The sequence below is a fragment of the Rhinopithecus roxellana genome, chromosome 1 (genome assembly GCF_007565055.1).
Source record: "Rhinopithecus roxellana isolate Shanxi Qingling chromosome 1, ASM756505v1, whole genome shotgun sequence".
Taxonomy (NCBI): domain Eukaryota; kingdom Metazoa; phylum Chordata; class Mammalia; order Primates; family Cercopithecidae; genus Rhinopithecus; species Rhinopithecus roxellana.
In genome coordinates this window covers 198,374,938-198,395,592 of record NC_044549.1, presented here as the reverse complement: position 1 = coordinate 198,395,592, position 20,655 = coordinate 198,374,938, and the positions used below count along the sequence as shown (strand labels likewise).

Here is a 20,655-nt window from a genome sequence, read left to right as displayed (position 1 = left end):
TAGAATGGTGTCCTGTCTTGGTTGGTTCCTGCCACATGTAAACCTGAACAGGAATAAGCATGGTAGAAAATGAATTAATACAAATATTGCCAAATAAAAATTCATAAAGTGGCCAGGTGTGGTGGCTCATGCCTGTAAACTGAGCACTTTGGGAGGCTGAGGAGGGCAGATCACCTGAGGTCAGGAGTTCAAGATCAGTCCGGCCAACATGACGAAACCCCATCTCTAATAAAAATACAAAAAATTAGCCAGGTGTGGTGGCACATGCCTGTAGTCCTAGCTACTCAGGAGGCTGAGGCACAAGAATCATTTGAACCCAGGAGGCAGAGGTTGGAGTGAGCCAAGATTGCACCACTACACTCTAGCCTTGGAGACAGAGTGAGACTGTCTCAAAAAAAAAAAAAAAAAAAAAATTTCATAAAGTATATGATACTCATACAAATACAGGACAATAAACAATGCAGTATGAAAGTACTCAGTGAGCCCACCATATTTGTTATCGCTTGTTTCTGAACTGTATGGTGGTAGGAAGTGCTCCTGACAATTTCTACTTTGTAAACATTTATTCCCGATTTAACCCAACACCATGACTGCCATCACTCACTTATCCACCAAACCTGGGTAAATAATTATCTTAGTTGTTTTTATCATCTTTTTTAAATAAACGTATAGTTCACATTTATTTTAATGTTTAATATTAGAAGTGTGTTGGGTCCTTATTGAGAAGTTTAGTGATGCTTTTATGACTAGAAATATGCAGTAGGAACTTAACTCTTCTTTGTATCAATTAGTCTGTAGTAAAATTGGTTTTATTATACATTGTTTCACTTAAAGTCAGTTTCCAAGAACCTATCAGGATGTTAAGTGAGAACTTGTGTTTCCATATGTGAATGTATATATATATATACATACAGAAAAAAATCACAATGAAACTGAAAAACCAACACCTTAGTGGGAAATCAGTGCATCTCTCTGAAGTATCAATAGATTACAGGGACAAGAAAACTCGCAAAAATATAAAACCTTGTACCAAGGATACATATTCTTCTTAAGCACACATGGCACACTTGAAAAAAATTGTTATAAATCCATAAATTATGTCTTAAAAAAATCTCAAAGACTAGATGTCACATAAGACCACATTCTCTGATCCCAGTGCAATTGAGAATCAACATAAGAAATAAGTTAGAAATCCCACAAACTTTGGAATTTAAAATCACATTTCTAAGTAATTAATGAGTCAAAAAAATTATAGAAAAATATTTGGATCTACATGATAATTAAAATATTAAAACTTGTGTGAAGTTAAAGAAGTATTAAGTAAAAATTTATAGCATTAAATACTTATATCACAAAAGAAATGCCAACACGGGTAAACATCCAGCTTAAGAAGCTGAAAAAGAACAGCAAGATAAACCCAGGAGAAACTAAAAACGAAGAAAATATTAAAGAGCAAGTCCATATAAACAATAAAAACCATGTAAAAAGCAAACAAAATGGCAGTTATGGCAAAGATTGTAAAAATGTGAATACTAGGAACAACTTTATGCCAATATACTTGAAAACTAAGAGGAAATTGAAATTTTTCTAAGAATACATAACTTACTAACACTGACCCAAGAAGAAATAAAATGGCTGCATGACTCTATTAAAATAATTTTTTTTGTAGTTAAAAATCTTCTTGCAAGACCCAGATAATTTTGCAGATGAGTTCTACTATATATTCTAAGAATAAGTCATCCCAGGCATAAATACTTTCAGAAAACAAGTAACGTTGCTAAATAAAACAAGACAAAGAGAATAGGGCCGGGTGCAGTGTCTCAGCCTATAGTGGGAGGCTGAGGCAGGTAAAATGCTTGAGCCCAGGAGTTCAAGACTGGCCTGGACAACATGGCTAAACTTCATCTCTACAAAAAAATTCAAAACTCAGCCAAACATAATGCTGTGCACTTGTAGTCTCAGCTACTAGGGAGGCTGAGGTGGGAGGATCTGTTAGGCCCAGGAGGTCAAGGCTGCAGTGAGCCATGATTGTTTGTGTCACTTGTACTCCGGCCTGGGTGACAGAGCGGGACCCTGTCTCAAAAAAAACAAAAACAAAAACAAAAACAAAAACGGAATAGGACAAAGGAAATTACAGATTGATCTCAATTTTTTAAATTGATGAAAAATACTAAACAAAATATTAGCAAATCTTAATCTAGTACTTTATCAAGTTAACATGTTAAAGAAGAAAAAACACAAGATTATCTCAACAATAGTGGAAAAAGCATGAAACAAAACTTTAACACACATTCTTTATTTTTTAAGATAGTTAGCAAGGTGACTAATTATAAAAGCATCTTATAAAAATCAACTGCATTTTGGCCAGGCACGGTGGCTCACGCCTGTAATCCCAGCACTTTGAGAGGCTAAGGCGGGTGGATCACGAGGTCAGGAAATTGAGACCATCCTGGCTAAAACGGTGAAACCCCGTCTCTACTAAAAAAAAAAACAAAAAAACAAAAAAATTAGCCGGGCGTAATGGCAGGCACCTGTAGTCCCAGCTACTCACGAGGCTGAGGCAGGAGAATGGCATGAACCCGGGAGGCAGAGCTTTCAGTGAGCCAAGATCGCACTACTGCATGCCAGCCTGGGCAACAGAGTGAGATTCCGTCTCAAAAAAAAAAAAAAGAAAAGAAAAATTCAACTGCATTTCTATACACACCAAACAGTAAATATAATTTTAAAAAGAGACTATGTGCTGGGCGCAGTAGCTCATGTCTGTAATCCTAGCACTTTGGGAGGCCAAGGCGGGTGGATTGCCTGAGTTCAGGAGTTCAAGATCAGCCTGGGCAACATGGTGAAACTCTGTCTCTCCTAAAACACAAAAAATTAGCCAGGCATGGTAGTGTGCACCTGTAGTCTCAGCTACTTGGGAGGCTAAGGCACGAGAATTGCTTGAACCTAGGAGACAAGAGGTTGCAGTGAGCTGAGATCACGCCACTGCACTCCAGCCTGGGCGACACAGCAAGATTCTGTCTCCAAAAAAAATAAATAAATAAAAAATAAATAAAAATGAAAATAAAAGAGATTATTAGAGCAACTAAAAACATAAGGTATACTGGAATAAAGTTAACAAAAAGTATGTATGACTTTTATGATGAAAATTATTAAAATTATATTGCAAGACATTAAAGATCTAAATAAAAGAAGAGACATATCATGTTAATATATGGACTGAATATTGTAAAACATTGTAAAAAAATGTTAATTCCTCTAAACTGGTCTATAACTGCAATGTAATTCCAATAAAAAACCCAACACAATTTCTTGAGTATGTATGTATACACACATTTGGTCACAAGTAGAACCTGTCTCTTGCTTGGGGGAGTCTCAATTTAAACAGCTGGAATCAAGAGGCTTGTTGAAGATAAAAGAATAAATTATGAAATATCATACAGCAGTGAAAATAAATGAAATGCAACATAGATTTCATAAACCATGTTGAGTTTTTAAAGTCATAGAGAGCTAAATATGTGTTTTTTCAAACTCAAAAAGAGGCAAAACCACATATATATGTGATTTAAAAGTGGAAGAAAATGATAATGATATTCAACTTAGTGCTTAATTTTGGAGAGGAGCCAGGGATATGGGATAGGGAGGACAGGTATCCTATTTACCTATTTATAGTATATTTAAAAAACCAAATATCACCAGTAAATAGGATAGTACTGGTGATACTAGGGTCTTTAAATTGTCTAAAAGCCTCCTGAATGTTCACATTAACATTATGCTTGGTAACTTAATGTGTGTGGCAATATTTTACATGTGTCAAATGTTACATAATAAAAACACTTTCAAATCATTGGACCAGATCAGATTTCATAAAAACTTACCTAGAATATTTTGTAAATTCCTGTCAAGAGGTTTGCTTGTCCTGAGCTGAATGCTCAAGATAAGTTAGCTTTTGACACCTAACAAGCAAGCAACATAGAAAAGAACAGCCAGCTGGTTTAAAGGCCAGAGTTCCCAAAAGCCCCTCAAACAGGCATCTCCCAGGAGGAACCACTAAAGACATATGGACAAATAAGAAACTGATTATACAATGTATCATCTTATTTCTGTTTAAATTGCCCTTTCCAGGTTGCCATTTTGAAAGACTCTTAGAATAGAATAAAATACTGCCATATTATTTTATCTTTACTTCTCATGAACATTCTGTATTATGCTTTTACGACATATTTTTGGCACCTCAATTCTTACTTTTTTGAGATTGGGGTGCTTTCACAGCAGGTTTGTTGCCTAAGCACCAAATAAGTGCTCATTGCAGGGTACCTGATAGGCTTCAGCAGCTGAGGTTACCACCTGCTCCACTGCACCAACAACAAAGACTCCCTTCTTGATATGCTCCCTTAAGTACAGTCCAGCCGATGCAGAGTCCAATAGGTCATATATCTGCTCATTGTAGATTTCAATAAAGGAACACTTACAAAGGAAACTCTTCCCAGCTCCAGCCTGTAAAAAAGAAGCCTCGTTTAGATACATTATTTTCATGTGTTCATACCTAGTTTTCATAAGCATTAATTTTGCACTTGCTTCACAAGATATAAATCTCCTATGCTATTATCCTTTAATACAATATAAGATACCTAAAAGTAAAAAAATCTAGATAACTAGTTTTTTGTTTTGTTTTGTTTTGTTTCGTTTTGTTTTGTTTTGAGATGGAGTCTCACTCTGTCGCCCAGGCTGGAGTGCGGTGGCGCGATCTGGGCTCACTGCAAGCTCTGCCTCCTGGGTTTGTGCCATTCTCCTGCCTCAACCTCCCGAGTAGCTGGGACTACAGGTGCCCGCCACCACGCCTGGCTAATTTTTTGTATTTGTAGTAGAGATGGGGTTTCACTGTTAGCCAGGATGGTCTCGATCTCCTGACCTCGTGATTCACCTCAGCCTCCCAAAGTGCTGGGATTACCGGCGTGAGCCACCGCGCCCGGCCGATAACTAGTTTTAACACATGATTATATTTTAGAGCTGCATCAAAGTGTGGTCCCAGGCACCCTAGAGGCCTCCACAGGTGCCTGGGAGCTAATACAGGGAGAGGAGAATTGAGCAGTCCAGTTGGGAAATTCCATTTTTGTCTGTCTTACATATTTGATGTCCTCATAAAGTTTTATTCGAAACAAGTGTTATGTTCTTCAAACGATTGAAAATAATTTATTTTAAAAGACTTTATAGGATTTTAAACCATAGAAATGCATGGTACTAAATTATTTCACTGCCACACAATTTGTGTGTCTAACTTCAGTGTTACAGATAGGTGATTTCTGCAAAGGAGTAAATAGTAAACCAATGTTATATATAAGATTCTTTGGTACATAAGTAATGGAACATAAAACACAAATGGTTCTAAGCCCCGACTTCCCCAAGCTAAATCTGCACAATTGTGAGAAGGCCCAACCTGGGAGCCAATGCAGGAGGAAAGAACATATCCCCACGGTGATGGAGCCATACCACATGTGGAGCACAAAGACCATGGGAAGGCAGTAGCAGGTGCTACAAAGATGGTGAGGATGAGTCCATCACTGCTGGATGCCATGAGGATTTAGGGACACCTGCAGTCACCTGTGAGCCTAAGTACAGGTAGATGATTAGGCTTAGTGTATTAATGTATCTGTTTTCCTCAGTTGAGATTTTATTTACAGTTTCTCTCTTGCAAAATATTTTTTCTGAGAGCCCCAGAAGCATTATTTTCCTTTCTTGTAAACTAGCAATTTGGGATAAAGGATAATGCATGTTTTATAAACCAAAAACTCAATTGAGATAAAACAACTCAGAATCCTTAATATTATCCTCAGAATTGAAAGATTTTTTTATACCACACTAGTCTATCCACATTGTAAAGTAGTACCATTCATGCTTCACCATGTATCATGAGCTAACTATCAGGAGCTACCTATTCAAAATTAGACATTTCATAGAACCACTTTATTTTTACATTAAGTTTTACCTTTTCTTTTTCACGATCAATTAAGGAAAACAAATATTCAAAACTTCGTGGGATTACTCCTCTCAGGTTATGAGAAAAATTATCAGATTCAGATGGTCCTAAAAAAGTGAAAAAAATAAACACTGGATTTTTATTCTATTCCAAAAGTCTTTCAAAATGGCAATTTATATAGAAATAAGATGATTATACTGTATAATGATTTTCCTACTTGTGCTCCAAGCAAGTTAAATTTAGGTCTGTGAGAGGAATTGAAATTTTTCCAACTGCCAGGTACCAAAATCTGCAGGAATATCAAATAATTGTACTTTATTGCAAGCACATTTGGTCTCATAGACTGACCTGTGGTCCAGGCCTTGGCCCCATACCTTGTGACCATAGGCTAATTACTAAATCCCTCTTAAGCTGCAGAGTTCTCAGTTATAAAATGGGGATAATAATGGTACTAAATACCACATAGGGTTATTGGAAAGAATTAACTGAGAGTGTAAAGGCAAAGCACTGAGAGCCATGTTAGTGCTTTAAACACATTAAGTACTAAAAATCAGGGTTAGCTAGTTGATTTTTTTTAAATTAGGCAATAAAAGCCAAGCTGGTAAGAAAAGTACTGTAAGAATATCTTACAAGATTTCCATGCAGACAGAAAAATGCAGAGTCTCCATTTTGTTACACTGGGAAAAGGAAGAGATATCAGTGTATATGTAAATAGCAGGATTCTAAGGAATTCTAATTCAAGTTATAGCAATATTTCCCAGAAAAAATATATATAGCTAGAAAAGATCTAGATCTATTTAACAATCAAAATATTGGTGAAGTATGCCTTAGAGACCAAAGGAACTAACAAAATGCTGATATGCAGAAGAAAAATAAAGAATAAATTTTAAAATATAATAGTTGTCTTTGCTAGAAGGCCTTGCACCACACCTGGAATATTTTAAATGGTCCTTGTAACTCGTAGCTTAAGAAACACATAACAGAGGTAGAAAAATGCAAGTAAATGAATAAAGAGAATATTAGAACATGCAGATAATTTTACATCATTTTCCTGTTGGAGAATATATTATACAAAGATCAATTTGATATAGTATGTTTGGTCCCAATTCTCATGTTGAAATTTGATCCCCACTGTTGGAGGTGTGGCCTGCTGGGACATTTTTGGGTCATGGAGTGTGGGGCGGCACAACCACTCATGAAAGGCTTGGTGCCATTCTCATGGGAGTGAGTTCTCTTATTTCCCAAGAGAACTAGTTGTTGGAGAGAGCCTGGCACCTCCTCATCTCTCTCTCTCTGTCTCTCTCCCTCTCTCTCACTTTACTCTCTCTCTCTCTCTCACTTTCCTCTCTCACCATGTAATCCCTGCATGCCCATTCCCCTTTGTCTTCTGCCATTAGTTGAAGCAGCATGAGGCCCTCACCAGAAGCCGAGCAGATGCTGGTGCCACGCTTCCTCTATGATCTGCAGAACTGTGAGCCAAGTAAACCTCTTTTCTTTAAAAATTACCCAGCCTCAGGTATTCCTTTACAGCAACACAAATAGACTAAGACAAAGATTCAACAAATCTTTAATTACCTTCATCATCTCTTGCCTGACCCACTGCAGTATCTCCTAATCCTGCTCTATCCCCTAATAGTCTTTTTTTTTTTTTTTTTTTTGAGACGGAGTCTCGCTCTGTCGCCCAGGCTGGAGTGCAGTGGCCGGATCTCAGCTCACTGCAAGCTCCGCCTCCTGGGTTCATGCCATTCTCCTGCCTCAGCCTCCCGAGTAGCTGGGACTACAGACGCCCGCCACCTCGCCCGGCTAGTTTTTTGTATTTTTTAGTAGAGACGGGGTTTCACCGTGTTAGCCAGGATGGTCTCAATCTCCTGACCTTGTGATCCGCCCGTCTCCGCCTCCCAGAGTGCTGGGATTACAGGCTTGAGCCACCGCGCCCGGCCTCCCCTAATAGTCTTTATTCCATTTAGCTGCCTGAGTAATCCTTTTAATTATATATCAGATCATGTACTTCCTATTTGTTTGTTTATTTTAAAAAAGAACTCTTCCAATAATGTCACATCATATTCAAAACAAAATACAAAATCCTCACCAGGGCCTATATGACCTGGCCCTAGGGTATAGCTCCGACTTCCCACGCTACCAGCCCCTTATCCTGGAAAACTCCACTCTCAATGGGTCTTCTGCTGTTCTTCAAACATTCTTGAGTGTGCACCCACCTCAGGGCCTGTGCAACTGCTGTTCCTCTGCCTGTAAGATTATTCTCTTGGACAGTCTCATTGTTCACTCTCATTTCACTTAGTAACTCCAAAGGTGACCTCCTGAGAGATCTTTCCTGACCCACCATCTAAAATAGCACCCTCTACTTTTTTCCATCCCTTTACATGGCTTTATTTTAATTCATAGCACTTATTACCTCTGGCATAATTTCTACAGGTGTATTTGCTTTTAATTGTGTATTCCCCCTGCCTGAAAATCAGAAGGTCCACAAGAGCCAGGACACTGCCTTGTATTCAAGTAAACAACAGTGTCTTCAAGAGTGCCGGGCATACTGTAAGTACAAGTATTCAATTATTTGTTGTTGTTGTTGTTGTTGTTGTTATAACCTCAGAGAGAGAGGAAGACCTTTCTTACTACAACTCACAATTCAGAAGCCATTAAAGAAGAAAAAGAAGCCGGGTGCAGTGGCTTCTGCCTGTAATCCCAGCACTTTGGGAGGCTGAGGCAGGTGGAGCACTTGAAGCCGGAAGTTGGAGACCAGCCTGGCCAACATGGTGAGACCCCCATCTCTACTAAATATACAAAAATTAGCCAGGTGTGGTGGCGCATGCCTGTAATCCCAGCTACTTGGGAAGCTGAGGCTGGAGAATTGCCTTGAACCCAGGAGGTGGAGGTTGCAGTGAGCCAAGATTGAACCATTGCACTCTAGCCTCAGCGACAGGGGGAAGGCTCCGTCTCAAAAAAATTAAAAAAAGAAGAAGAAAAAGAAAAGAAAAAAATTCAGCCATGTAAAATAAAACTTTAGCATAGAAAAAAAAACCTCGAGTAAGTCAAAAGACAAATGAAAAACCTAGAGAAAAATCTGGAATCCATATCATAGACAAAAGGCTAACTTCTCTGTTTTATAAGGAATATCCACAAATGAGTAAGAAAAAGTCAAGCTAATTTTTTAAATGGGAGAAAAAAGCTTGAATGGGCATTTCAACAGAGGGGCTATTGATATATCGGGTAAACATATAAAAGGTATTCAGTTGTCAACAGAAATAAACACACAATAAGATAATACTGTACATACTTAAGAATGGCTAAAATTTTTTAAATTGACAATTTCAAGTACATATAAGGAAGTGGAGCAACTGGAACTTCCATATACTACTGAGATAATCACTTTGGGAAACTGTTGGGCAGAATTACTAAAGCTAAATATACATATATACTATGATCCAGCAATTTTCCTGGATACATATCCAACACAAATTATTTCAAAAGACACAAGAAAAGATGTTCACAGCAACATTATTCATATGGTTGAAAAGTTGAAATAATCCAAATGTCTACCAACAGTAGACTGGAAAATGTGTAGTATATTCATACAATAATATATTATACAGTAATGGAAATAAACTACTACTACTTGCAACAACATCAGTGAATCACAGAAACTTAACACTAAAAGACCAGAAACAAAAGATACACAATAAAATATTATTTGTAGAGGATCAAAAACAAGCAATATTAATGATGACAGAAATCAGAGTAATAGGCATTCCAGGGGACAGGGTTTGGTAGTTACTGACCAGGAAGGAATCTTGATCTGGTTAGTAGTTATACAGGTGTAGAAACATATACAAATTCATTAAATCCTACTGAAAACCTGTTTATTCAGCACCACTCTGTGCCAGGCATTGAGCTGGAAACATAGCTGCAAACATGATTAACACATGGACTTTGCTAGCAAAAAACTCACAACTTGGCAGAAGCCTAGGGAATCTCCTTAATTTCAAGAGATCAACATCATATATAGAAATTATGCCTTTCCCCAAAATGTTGTAGGTTACTGTTATCACAGAAAGGGTAGATTAAGCCAACAAAAGTTAATCTTTAATTTACTTACCCATCATAGTAAATGTCTTCCCTGAGCCAGTCTGTCCACTGTAAAAAATAATGTTTTACATGTTATTTTTACACATAAAATTAAAAGACTACTCCTATTATAATACTAGTGTATAAGTTTTCTCCACAAAAAGTGAGCTTATTTTCTTTCCATTTTTAAATTCTATTAGATAAAAAGTGAATGATCCGCCTCTTTTCTCTCCAATCTCCCTACAAAGAGCTAACCACTATTAATTGGCAAATGCTTCTGTATTACACAAACATAGCCATCAGAGTTTTCATTTAATCTTTATTTACAAATATTGAGATGATGCTCTTCATACTGCTTGGCAACCTGTTTTTCCCTTAATTTTACTTCAGATATCTTTCTAGGTCAGCAATAGAGGTCTGCCTCATTATTTTTAATAGCTACACCGTATTCCACGGGTTTGGGATCGTGGAGCATCTTGCAGCACCATAATTTATTTAACCAGAATCAAATGAACTTTTGTTTCCAATTTTTGCTATGCTAAGTAATACAGCATTTCCTTTCCTAAATTCTTTGTCTTTAAAAGATACTAAAATCTCTTCATTTAAATATAAAGCAATAAAAAAATTCTTATGCTATAGGTTTTTCTGCAATGTCATCTCTCCTGTTATCCCACTTAACAGAAACAAGAGTAACAAACAACTAAAAGTAAAAAAGTTGAAGCCAGGCAGTTCCAGCTACTGAGGAGGCTAAAGCAGGAAGATGGCTTGAGCCTAGGAGTTCCAGGCTGTGGTGCACTAGAATCACAGCTGTGGATAGCCACTGCACTCCAGGACTGGGCAACATAACAAGACCCTATCTTAAAAAAAAATAAAATAAAAAGTTGTATTTTAAAGAAGTCAATCAAGATATCAAAAGACTTTAGCTTAGATTCACAGCAAAAATAGAAAATTTTGAATTTACTTTTTCATTAAATGCCCCCCAAAACTAGAAAACAGTATGCTATAGTTTTTTACCCCCTTCTTCTGGAAGAAGAGGAATAAAGTTCTTTAGTAACTCGGAATGAGAAATGGGTATTACTGAGTCTCCTACAAATAGGGTAATCCTACAGATTATTGTCCAAACAGGCACTTGAGAGTGAAGAGGACACTATTAATAATACTTGACAATTGGTATTGTCCTCAGTAAACCAGACAGTATACCCACCCCGCCATGTATTACCTAGCTCTGTCTACTGAAAAGGCCTAGAAGCAACAAACCAAACACACCTAGCAACCAGATCTTGGTTGCTAAATACCATGCTCCAATTAAAGGAATTAGGGTTCATTGGTGAAATAGCTGATTCTAGGCATAGGTCAAGGAAAACACAAGATGAGCCCAGAGCATCTTGTAGCATCACAAAGTAAGAAGGGGCTCAGAAAACAAAAGCGTGAGCTATAGCAAAGGGACACAAAAACCAACCTCAAGGAGGGCACACTGGGCAAAGCTGGAACAACAGAAACAACAAGGTAAATAATTTTTAGTATTAGATTATAACCTAAAGAATAAAATAAATGTACATCCATAACATATAAATAATTGAATAAATAAATGTGGAAAACAGACAAATCTTTTTTGTTTTGTTTTGTTTTGTTTGAGACAGAGTCACACCCGGTTACCCAGGCTGGAGTGCAGTGGTGCAATCTCGGCTCGCTGCAACCTCCGCCTCCCGGGTTCAAGTGATTCCTGCCTCAGCCTCCCGAGTAGCTGGGACTACAGGTGAGCACTACCACACCCAGCTATTTTTTTTTTTTTTTGTATTTTTAGTAGAGACGGGGTCTCACCATGTTGGCCTGGCTGGTCTTGAACTCCTGAACTCCAGTAACCCGCCCACCTCAGCCTCCCAAAGTGCTAGGATTACAGGCATGAGCCACCACGCCTGGCTGGACAAACCTTTCTTACAAAAAAATGTGTTATATGTAGTTAGACAGATACTCTGCTCTACACAACCCCTCTACCTTCGAGTGTAATCCCTGCTACCTTGATAGCCAGGCAGGGCCAATCTAATCATATGAGTCCCCAAAATCAGAAAACCGATTTTAGCTGCTGTCAGAGGGAGGTGTGACTAAGGAAGAAGAGTCAAAGAGTTACATGTTGTTGGTTTTGAAGATAAAGGGGGTTGTAAGCTAAGTAATGTGGGTGGCCTCTAGAAGCTGAAAAAGGCAAAGAAACAATTTTCCAGAAAGGAACAGAGCTGCCAAAAGAATTGCATCCCTGCTGACGCCTTGATTTTAGCCCATGAGAGACCCGAGTTGAACTTTTCACTTACAGAACTCTAAGATAATACATTTGTGTTGTTTTAAGCCACTAAGTTTGTGGTAATTTGTTACAACAGCAACAGGAAAATAATACAAGCATGTAGTATGTATAAGGACACAGACAACAACTTACTATGCAAAGATGGTACCGTTATAACCGCTCATGCAAGACTCCACAATGCTTTTAGCCACAGTTGAGAATACAGACTCCTACAAACGTAACCAAACGTGTTTAACATTTCATAAAAATGAAAACATTTTTCCTAAATTACATTCTACAATGTAACAGCAAAAACTGCTTAGTAATAACATGGCTAACATCCATTACAGAAAAAAGGCTAAACTATCTAAGATGATAAAACTTTAAACATAATTACATCTATTAATCTCCTATACAACTATAGGTTTAAAGCACACAACTCAACTTTATACAGAATTTTGTACAGCATATTGCATCTAGTTATTGTACTGGTACTAGCATAAAAAAAATGGGTGTATATCTTCTTCAGTGATTTTTCTCGTAAGTTTGCATTGAACAGTCAATACCTCCATTTTATTTTCATTTTTACCTATAAGTAGATGCAGTCTTATTAAGAATGTAAGAACTCCCAAATCTACAGTTTATTTTTATTTATTTATTTATTTTTGAGATGGAGTCTCGCTCTGTCACCTTTAGGGCAATGGCGCAATCTCAGCTCACTGAAACTTCCACCTTCCAGGTTCAAGCGATTCCCCTGCCTCAGCCTCCTGAGTAGCTAGGACTACAGGTGCGCGCAACCATGCCTGGCTAATTTTTGTATTTTTAGTAGAAATGGGGTTTCACCACGTTGATCAGGCTAGTCTCAAACTCCTGACCTCGTGATCCACCTTGTGAGGTGGACCTCACCTCCACCTCCCAAAGTGCTGGGACTATAGGCATGAGCCACTGCACAAGGCCCTCATTTTATATATCTCTTGGCCAGCTATGCTCCACATAAAAGAAGATCCAAAGACCTAAATGTCGGCCCAAAAACATCTATATGTATAAGGGAATACTGAAGATCGGTGATGGGCTGCGTGCAGTGGCTCACACCTGCAATCCTAGCACTTTGGGAGGCCAAGATGGGAGGACTGCTTGAGGCCATAAGATTGAGACCAGCCTGGGGAACATAGCAAGACTCCATCTCTACAAAAAATTTAAAATGTAGCTGGGCATAACTGAGATTTATCCTGGAATGAAAAAAAAATTAGCCAAGCATAGTGACACATGCCTATAATCACAGCTACTCGGGAGGCTAAGCAGGAGGATCACTTGTGCACTCCACCCTTGGCAACAAAGCAAGACCCCATCTCTTAAAAAAAAAAAATCTGTGATGTTCAGTATAGTAGCCGTTAGTTATATGTAGGTATTTAGATTTAAATTAAGTAAACAAAACTTAAAAGTCAGTTCCTCATACATACTAGCCATATTAAAAGTGCTCAGGAGCCACATGTGGCTAGTGCATCTGACGCACTGAATTTTAAATTGGATTTAATTAATTTAAACTTATATAGTCACATTTGGCTAGAGGCCATTGTAACAAACAGCACAGATACAGGACATTTCCATCACTGCAGAAAGTTCCATTGGATAGCACTAACTAGGTCTTAATTAAGTTGACGTTAATTAGAAAAGCACTTGTTGACATCATGGTAACCCTAAATCCTTAGATTAGGCAGTTCAACGATACTTCTCAATCATCCACTGACTCCAAAAAGTGCATCTTCACTAACCTCCAGTGCCTCAGATGCACGAGCAACACTTTTAATATGACTAGTGTGTATGAGGAACTGACTTTCAAGTTTCATTTAATTAATTTAAATCTAAATAGCCACATACAACTAATGGCTACTACACTGAACATCACAGATCTTTATTTTTTTAAGAGACAGAGTCTTGCTCTGTTGCCGAGGATGGAGTGCAGTGGCACCATCATAGCTCACTGTAGCCTCAAACTCCTGGGCTCAAGTGATCCTCCTGCCTTAGCCTCCCGAATAGCTGGGTTTACAGGCATGTGACACTATTCCCAATAATTTCCTATCACTTGGTAAAAAAAAAAAAAAAAAAAAAAAAGGAGGCTTTTGTCATTCTGCTACAAAGTTTGATGAAAAAAGGAGAAAACTATTTAATAAAATTAGATTTAAAATATTTATGGAAGGCCGGGCGCGGTGGCTCAAGCCTGTAATCCCAGCACTTTGGGAGGCCGAGATGGGTGGATCACGAGGTCAGGAGATTGAGACCATCCTGGCTAACATGGTGAAACCCCATCTCTACTAAAAAAATACAAAAAATTAGCCGGGTGACGTGGCGGGCGCCTGTAGTCCCAGCTACTCAGGAGGCTGAGGCAGGAGAATGGCGTAAGCCCGGGAGGCGGAGCTTGCAGTGAGCTGAGATCCGGCCACTGCACTCCAGCCTGGGCGACAGAGCCAGACTCTGTCTCAAAAAAAAAAAAAAAAAAAGGAATAGTTGAGTCTCCTTGAGACAGATGAAATTAAAAAGAGACCAACCCAGAAAAGAAATCCTTTTTTGTTTTGTTTTGTTTTGAGACGGAGTCTTGCTCTGTTGCCCAGTCTGGAGTGCAGCAGTGCGACCTCCACTTACTGCAACCTCCGCCTCCTGGGTTCATGCCATTCTCCTGCCTCAGCCTCCTAAGTAGCTGGGACTACAGGTGCCCACCACCACACCCAGCTAATTTTCTGTATTTTTAGTACAGACAGGGTTTCACTGTGTTAGCCAGGATGATCTCAATCTCCTGACCTCGTGATTCACCCACCTCGGCCTCCCAAGGTGCTAGGATTACAGGCGTGAGCCACCGCACCTGGCCAAGAAATGAAATTCTTAGAGCTAATGAAGGCCTACCTCTTCCAGGTAAAAAGTAAAGTTTCTAGCCAGGCAAGGTGTCTCACACCTGTAATCCCAGCACTTTGGGAGGCTAAGGCAGGCAGATCACGAGGTCAAGAGATCAAGACCATCCTGGCCAACGTGGTGAAACCCCTTCTCCACTAAAAATACAAAAATTAGCTAGGCATGGTGGTGTGCACCTGTAGTCCTAGCTACTTTGGAGGCTGAGGCAGGAGAATTGCTAGAAACCTGGAGGCGGAGGTTGCAGTAAGCCGAGATCATGCCACTGCATTCCAGCCTGGTGACAGAGTGAGACTCCATCTCAAAAAAAAAAAAAAAAAAAAAAAGTTAAGTTTCCAATTATCATTACCTGAGTGGTATCCACATCAGCAACATGATCAAACATGAAGGTCTTGGGCTCAGGGTTGGAGTGCAGCCGGAGACTCGTGGAGGAGAGCACAGATAAGCATAAGTTCTGCTCTCCATCAGCTGACCCAGATCTTTCTGTAGGAGGACGAATTCGCACAAAAACTTTGATAGCATCACCTTCATTACTAAAGACAAAAAAAAAAAAAAAAGTAGCAGTGCAGTTTATTGAAGAAGAAAGAAAACTGAAAAAGGATCCAAGTCTCATATTGCCTCTAATGTTTCTATAATGAGATTCTCCAACAAAGCTGAAGACATACCCCATACAAATTTACCTCTTTTTTTCTTTTTTGTTTTTTGAGATGGAGAGTTTTGTTCTTGTTGCCCAGGCTGGAGTGCAATGGTGCAGTCTTGGCTCACTGCAACCTCCACCTCCCGGGTTCAAATGATTCACCTGCCTCAGCCGTCCAAGTAGCTGGGATTACAGGGACCTGCCATCACACCCAGCTAATTTTTGTACTTGTAGTAGAGATGGGGTTTCACCATATTGGTCAGGCTTGAACTCCTGACCTCAAGTTATCTGCCCACCTTGGCCTTCCAAAGTGCTGGGATTACTGGCATGAGCCCCTGCACCCGGCCAAATTTATCTCTTTTTAAAGAGTCTCACATGACCCATTCCTTTTACTGATTTACTTCACAACAGGCACCTTCACAACCCTTTACTTGAACTCAAAGGGAGTGTGAGTTCATTTCATGAACTAGTGCTTGTCTCTCATTTCCCTCTTACTAGCAATAATAAGTAAGGCATTCCCAAGGAGAATTATGCTACTGATTCTATTATTTTGCCTGGAAAGTGAGAGGGCAGAGGGAATATGCGATTTTCTCACATTTCCAGCTGGTTGAGGACTAAGTTAAATTTTGAAATAAGTACTCTTTACTAAGCTAAATGGTTGTTTTAAAAATATTCAATCCCTAGTCCTTTGGGAGCTCATCAAGAATATTTTTTTTCTTACCTTGTTTGGTTAGACTGACCATTTGTCATACTGCGTAACTCAGCTGGAATAAAAATAAAAAGTCATTAAAGGTCATTTAAATTGTAATATGGAAATCCTATTCTTCTCTAACGTGCTCCTGCGTTGCCTACTATATTCAGCCTCCTCAGATCCCTGACATTAACAATGTGGTGCTCCACAGCTGAGGCCTTGATCCTATTCCCATTCTATCCTAACCCATTACTGGTTATAACACCTAGTGTCATGGTGATAAGAGACAGGAGACAGCCAAATGCCATCCAGGTCATTGTGCACAGGGGGCTTCCCTAACATAACCACAGTGAAAAATTCCATCCCTCAACACATGCACAGTATGGGAAATAAATCAATGCGGAGTGGCTCAGACTAAGGGCCCACATGCACACTGGGAGAATGGGGTGGAGCCAATGGGAATTTGTGCCTTATGCAGGGAGAGAAGCCTGGCCTCTTCAGCTGGTGTGTTGTGGCCTGGTATTCAATCCGTGAGGTATGTTGGCAGGACCTCCTTTTTTCATTGAGAGCTTTCTTTTAATAAATTCTGCTCTCCTCGCCTTTCAATGTATCTGTGTGCCTAATTTTTCCTGGTCATGTGACAAGAACCTGGATTTTAGCTGAGCTAAGGAGCAAAAAATCCTGCATCATTTTGGTGGCCTGTATAAGGACATGAGTAAAGGTGAATAAAATGTGAACAAAAAAGTCTTTTCTCCCTCGTTTCTGAGCCTTATTGTCCTCGGACTTCTCCTGAGGGTAGAGGAAACTGTGCCCCCCTTCTACCCCCCATCACTCTCAGGGTAGGGAATGTTGGCCTCATTCCAACCCAGCCCAGCCTTTCTGTGGCATTTTCCTTCTTTTTTTGAGACTGTAATAGCACCTATCTTTTCTTTTACAATACTGGGGGTGTTCTACCCCCAACCCAATGGCTGCAGGCTCATGCGTAGGATGGATGGGCGAGTGGCAGCTCCTTGCATCCCTCCCCTCCCAGGTGGGGCTGGGGTGCATGGCCCAAGGACCCCACTTGGCTGGCTGGCTAGGGTTCCCCACCACATGCCCATAGAGTCTTCCCCTCCCCTAGCCAAGGGGCCCAGCTAGGTCCAAGCCCCAGAGAAGAAACAGCAATTAAAGATTTCTCTCCCTGTTGCAGAAACTCATTCGCATAAGAATAACAGGTTCTTCCTTCAAGCATCTTTGAAGCCCTGCATTTAAGCTTTTTTTCCTTTTTTCTACCAGGGATTAACTTTTATATGAGAAGCTTTTTTTTTTTTTTTTGAAGATGTTTTACTAGGCCAAGACCCCAACTATCACTGTTTATATTCTCTGTAAGATTTCAATTATGAAAAAGGATTTGTGAGGTTGGTCTTAAGCTGTAGCCAAGCTGGTGTGCTTTCCATGTCTTTCTGTACGGCTCTGTCAGAAAGAGGGGTACCTTAGGATGGGATGCCGGCCTAGGACTCCATAGGTCCATGGTTCAAACCAGTCCGGCAAACTGGTCAATGGCAAACTTTGCTGCAGGCCTCCATCTTGTTTTACGTCCTTGGAAGCGTGGCCTGTAACCACGTACCCAGTACTTTGTTTTAGCCTCTGCCATTTTACAATGGTGGCTTGGGTTCAATCCTGGCTTAAGGAATGAGTCCTTTCTGGTTTGATATCTGTGTGACCTTAGCCATTTGTTGATTCTCTTCCCCTCCATGAACCACCTTGAATTTTCCTTCTTCTGAGCACTTGGGAGGTTTGGTAAAGTTTCGAAGCCAGACATACTGGCCACTTTACATGGCTAACGTTGGGTAATAAGGGACTTAAAAGGATTTTCTTAAAAAGCCCTCAGCTTAATTGAAAGTGGATATCCAAGTTATAAGTATATTTAAAAGGCCTTTGTGTTTTTCTCTTCTTGGATCTTATTTTGCTGGGAAAAGGTTTTTTCTCAGTTAACTGAATTCTTTTTCTCCATTTTGTCTTGCCACTGTTAATGCATGCATGAGGGGCCCTAAGATAATTTCTGATGACCTGACACTCCTTGGGGAATAAGAAAAGGCTCCAGGATTCCATTTTGGGAGAGACCTTTGTTTTCCTATTGAAGCCCCAGGAATTGGAGGTGGATGGATCCCTCTCAAAATCTGTTTTTGTTTTCTGGCTGTATCTGTTTCCTAGGCCCTAGAAACTACATGTTTTCCTAGCCCTGCTCTCTTTTTTTTTTTTTTTTTTTTTTTTTGAGACAGAGTCTAGCTCTGTCGCCCAGGCTGCAGTGCAGTGGCCGGATCTCAGCTCACTGCAAGCTCCGCCTCCCGGGTTCACGCCATTCTCCTGCCTCAGCCTCCCGAGTAGCTGGGACTACAGGCGCCCACCACCTTGTCCGGCTAGTTTTTTGTATTTTTTTTTTAGTAGAGACGGGGTTTCACCATGTTAGCCAGGATGGTCTCGATCTCCTGACCTCGTGATCCGCCCGTCTCGGCCTCCCAAAGTGCTGGGATTACAGGCTTGAGCCACCATGCCCGGCCATCCTAGCCCTGCTCTTAAAGGGCCCCACTCAGAGGCTAACTGTCCAGTTATGAAATTGGTGAACAGAAAATCTTATAGCTACTGGATCTTCTTCTGCCTGTGTAGTTATGTATGTGTTGTGTGTGTGATCTCTATACACAAGAGTTCTAATTAATTGGCCTAAAGGAAAATAAGCACTTATATCAAATATTTTTTAAAAGAAAGAATAGCTGTGGTACCGTTTAGTTCACATGACTTTAATCTTTGAAAAATAAAAACAGCCTTAAAAATTATTGGTAAAATTCAGATGTCATCAAAATGTACATTTTTGCCTAGGGTTAAAGGACTGTTTTGAATTAGATAAGATAAAGCTAAACGTTTAAACAAGTAGTGGAAGGATTGTAAAAATTAATCTTGCAAAAAAAATTCCTTGTGTGAACATACTGATTAAATTCAAAAGGGTATTATATGGCTCTTCTGTAAATTGAGCATTAAAATAAAAGCACAACAAGGGTCTCTTAAGGCACCAATCTGCTCTTCAGCTAAATCTGTAAAGGGTTGTCATAAAAAGTTTTTGCTTTTTAAAATTTCTGAGCCATCATTTTGGCAAAATAAATAACTTATGGTAATCTGGAATTCTATTTCATAAAAATCAAATGTTTTAAACCTCTAACATATTCAACAGGCTTCCCAAAATCAAACTTCAGTTTCAAAATTATCTTTCCTGACACCTGGCTTTTGGATGCTACAGAGGGCCCCTGGCACATCCAGAAGAGAGGTAAACAGATTATGTGACATGTTTAGTTAGGTGCATGAGATTGCCAAAATAATGTTTAATCTTCTTCAGGTTTTATTTTAGGGAATATTAATATATGTTCCAAAACTGTATGGGATTTCTAAAATTCTAGTGTCTGACCATCAAAATGGAATCTGTGATGCCTTTTCTGTTTTTTCCAAGGAGTCCCAGGCCATCAGAAATTATCTTAGGGCCCCATCAGGAGTATATGCTATCAATCACAATTAAGGTTGTTATGTTATTATAAACCACAGAGATAACCAAATTTATTTGTCAATTCTGTTTCTGACTGTAACTACCCTGGACATTTTGTTATTCACAGATAATTATTGTCTTGTTTTCATCCTTTTCAAAAGATGGTTTATAATCAGCCATAGAACTTTCATAGGTGCTCTCAAATGCAGGTTTCTGATAACTTTGGAGATTGTGACATTAGAATAAAGAAAAAACAAACAGGACTCATGAAGAGTTGAAATGTTCATGAATATCAAGCTAAACAAGAGTTAACTGGATGGACTTAATGAATACAAAACTGAAGTAATCTTTTTGACTTTTGCTTGGAACATTGCCAATCCTTGTTTTGTTTTTCAGAGTCAAGGAAACTATTTTGAACTATTTTACAGCCTTTAATAATTGAGTAAGCTATACTCCTGTGAACAAAATTTGGAGCATGTTTGTCTCTCTCTCTCTCTGCCTGGCTTCTCCAGAATTTGGAAACTAGTTGTGAGTATTCTTAACTTATGACAATATAGTTGTTTGCATCAGTGCAATAAGAGTCCAT

General features: G+C 39.3%; 1 protein-coding gene across 1 annotated transcript in view; it reads right to left on the bottom strand.

The window, feature by feature from the left end:
• Positions 1 to 20,655, bottom strand: part of KIF15 (kinesin family member 15) — an 89,237-nt gene that overhangs the window by 60,196 nt on the left and 8,386 nt on the right. Inside the window, exons 2-7 of the mRNA XM_010374378.2 lie at positions 16,589 to 16,631; positions 15,580 to 15,763; positions 12,483 to 12,559; positions 10,086 to 10,123; positions 5,984 to 6,081; positions 4,315 to 4,494 (exon numbers count right to left, since the gene is read on the bottom strand). Coding sequence (XP_010372680.1) covers positions 4,315 to 4,494; positions 5,984 to 6,081; positions 10,086 to 10,123; positions 12,483 to 12,559; positions 15,580 to 15,763; positions 16,589 to 16,631 — 620 coding nt within the window. The remainder of the gene's footprint in view (positions 1 to 4,314; positions 4,495 to 5,983; positions 6,082 to 10,085; positions 10,124 to 12,482; positions 12,560 to 15,579; positions 15,764 to 16,588; positions 16,632 to 20,655) is intronic.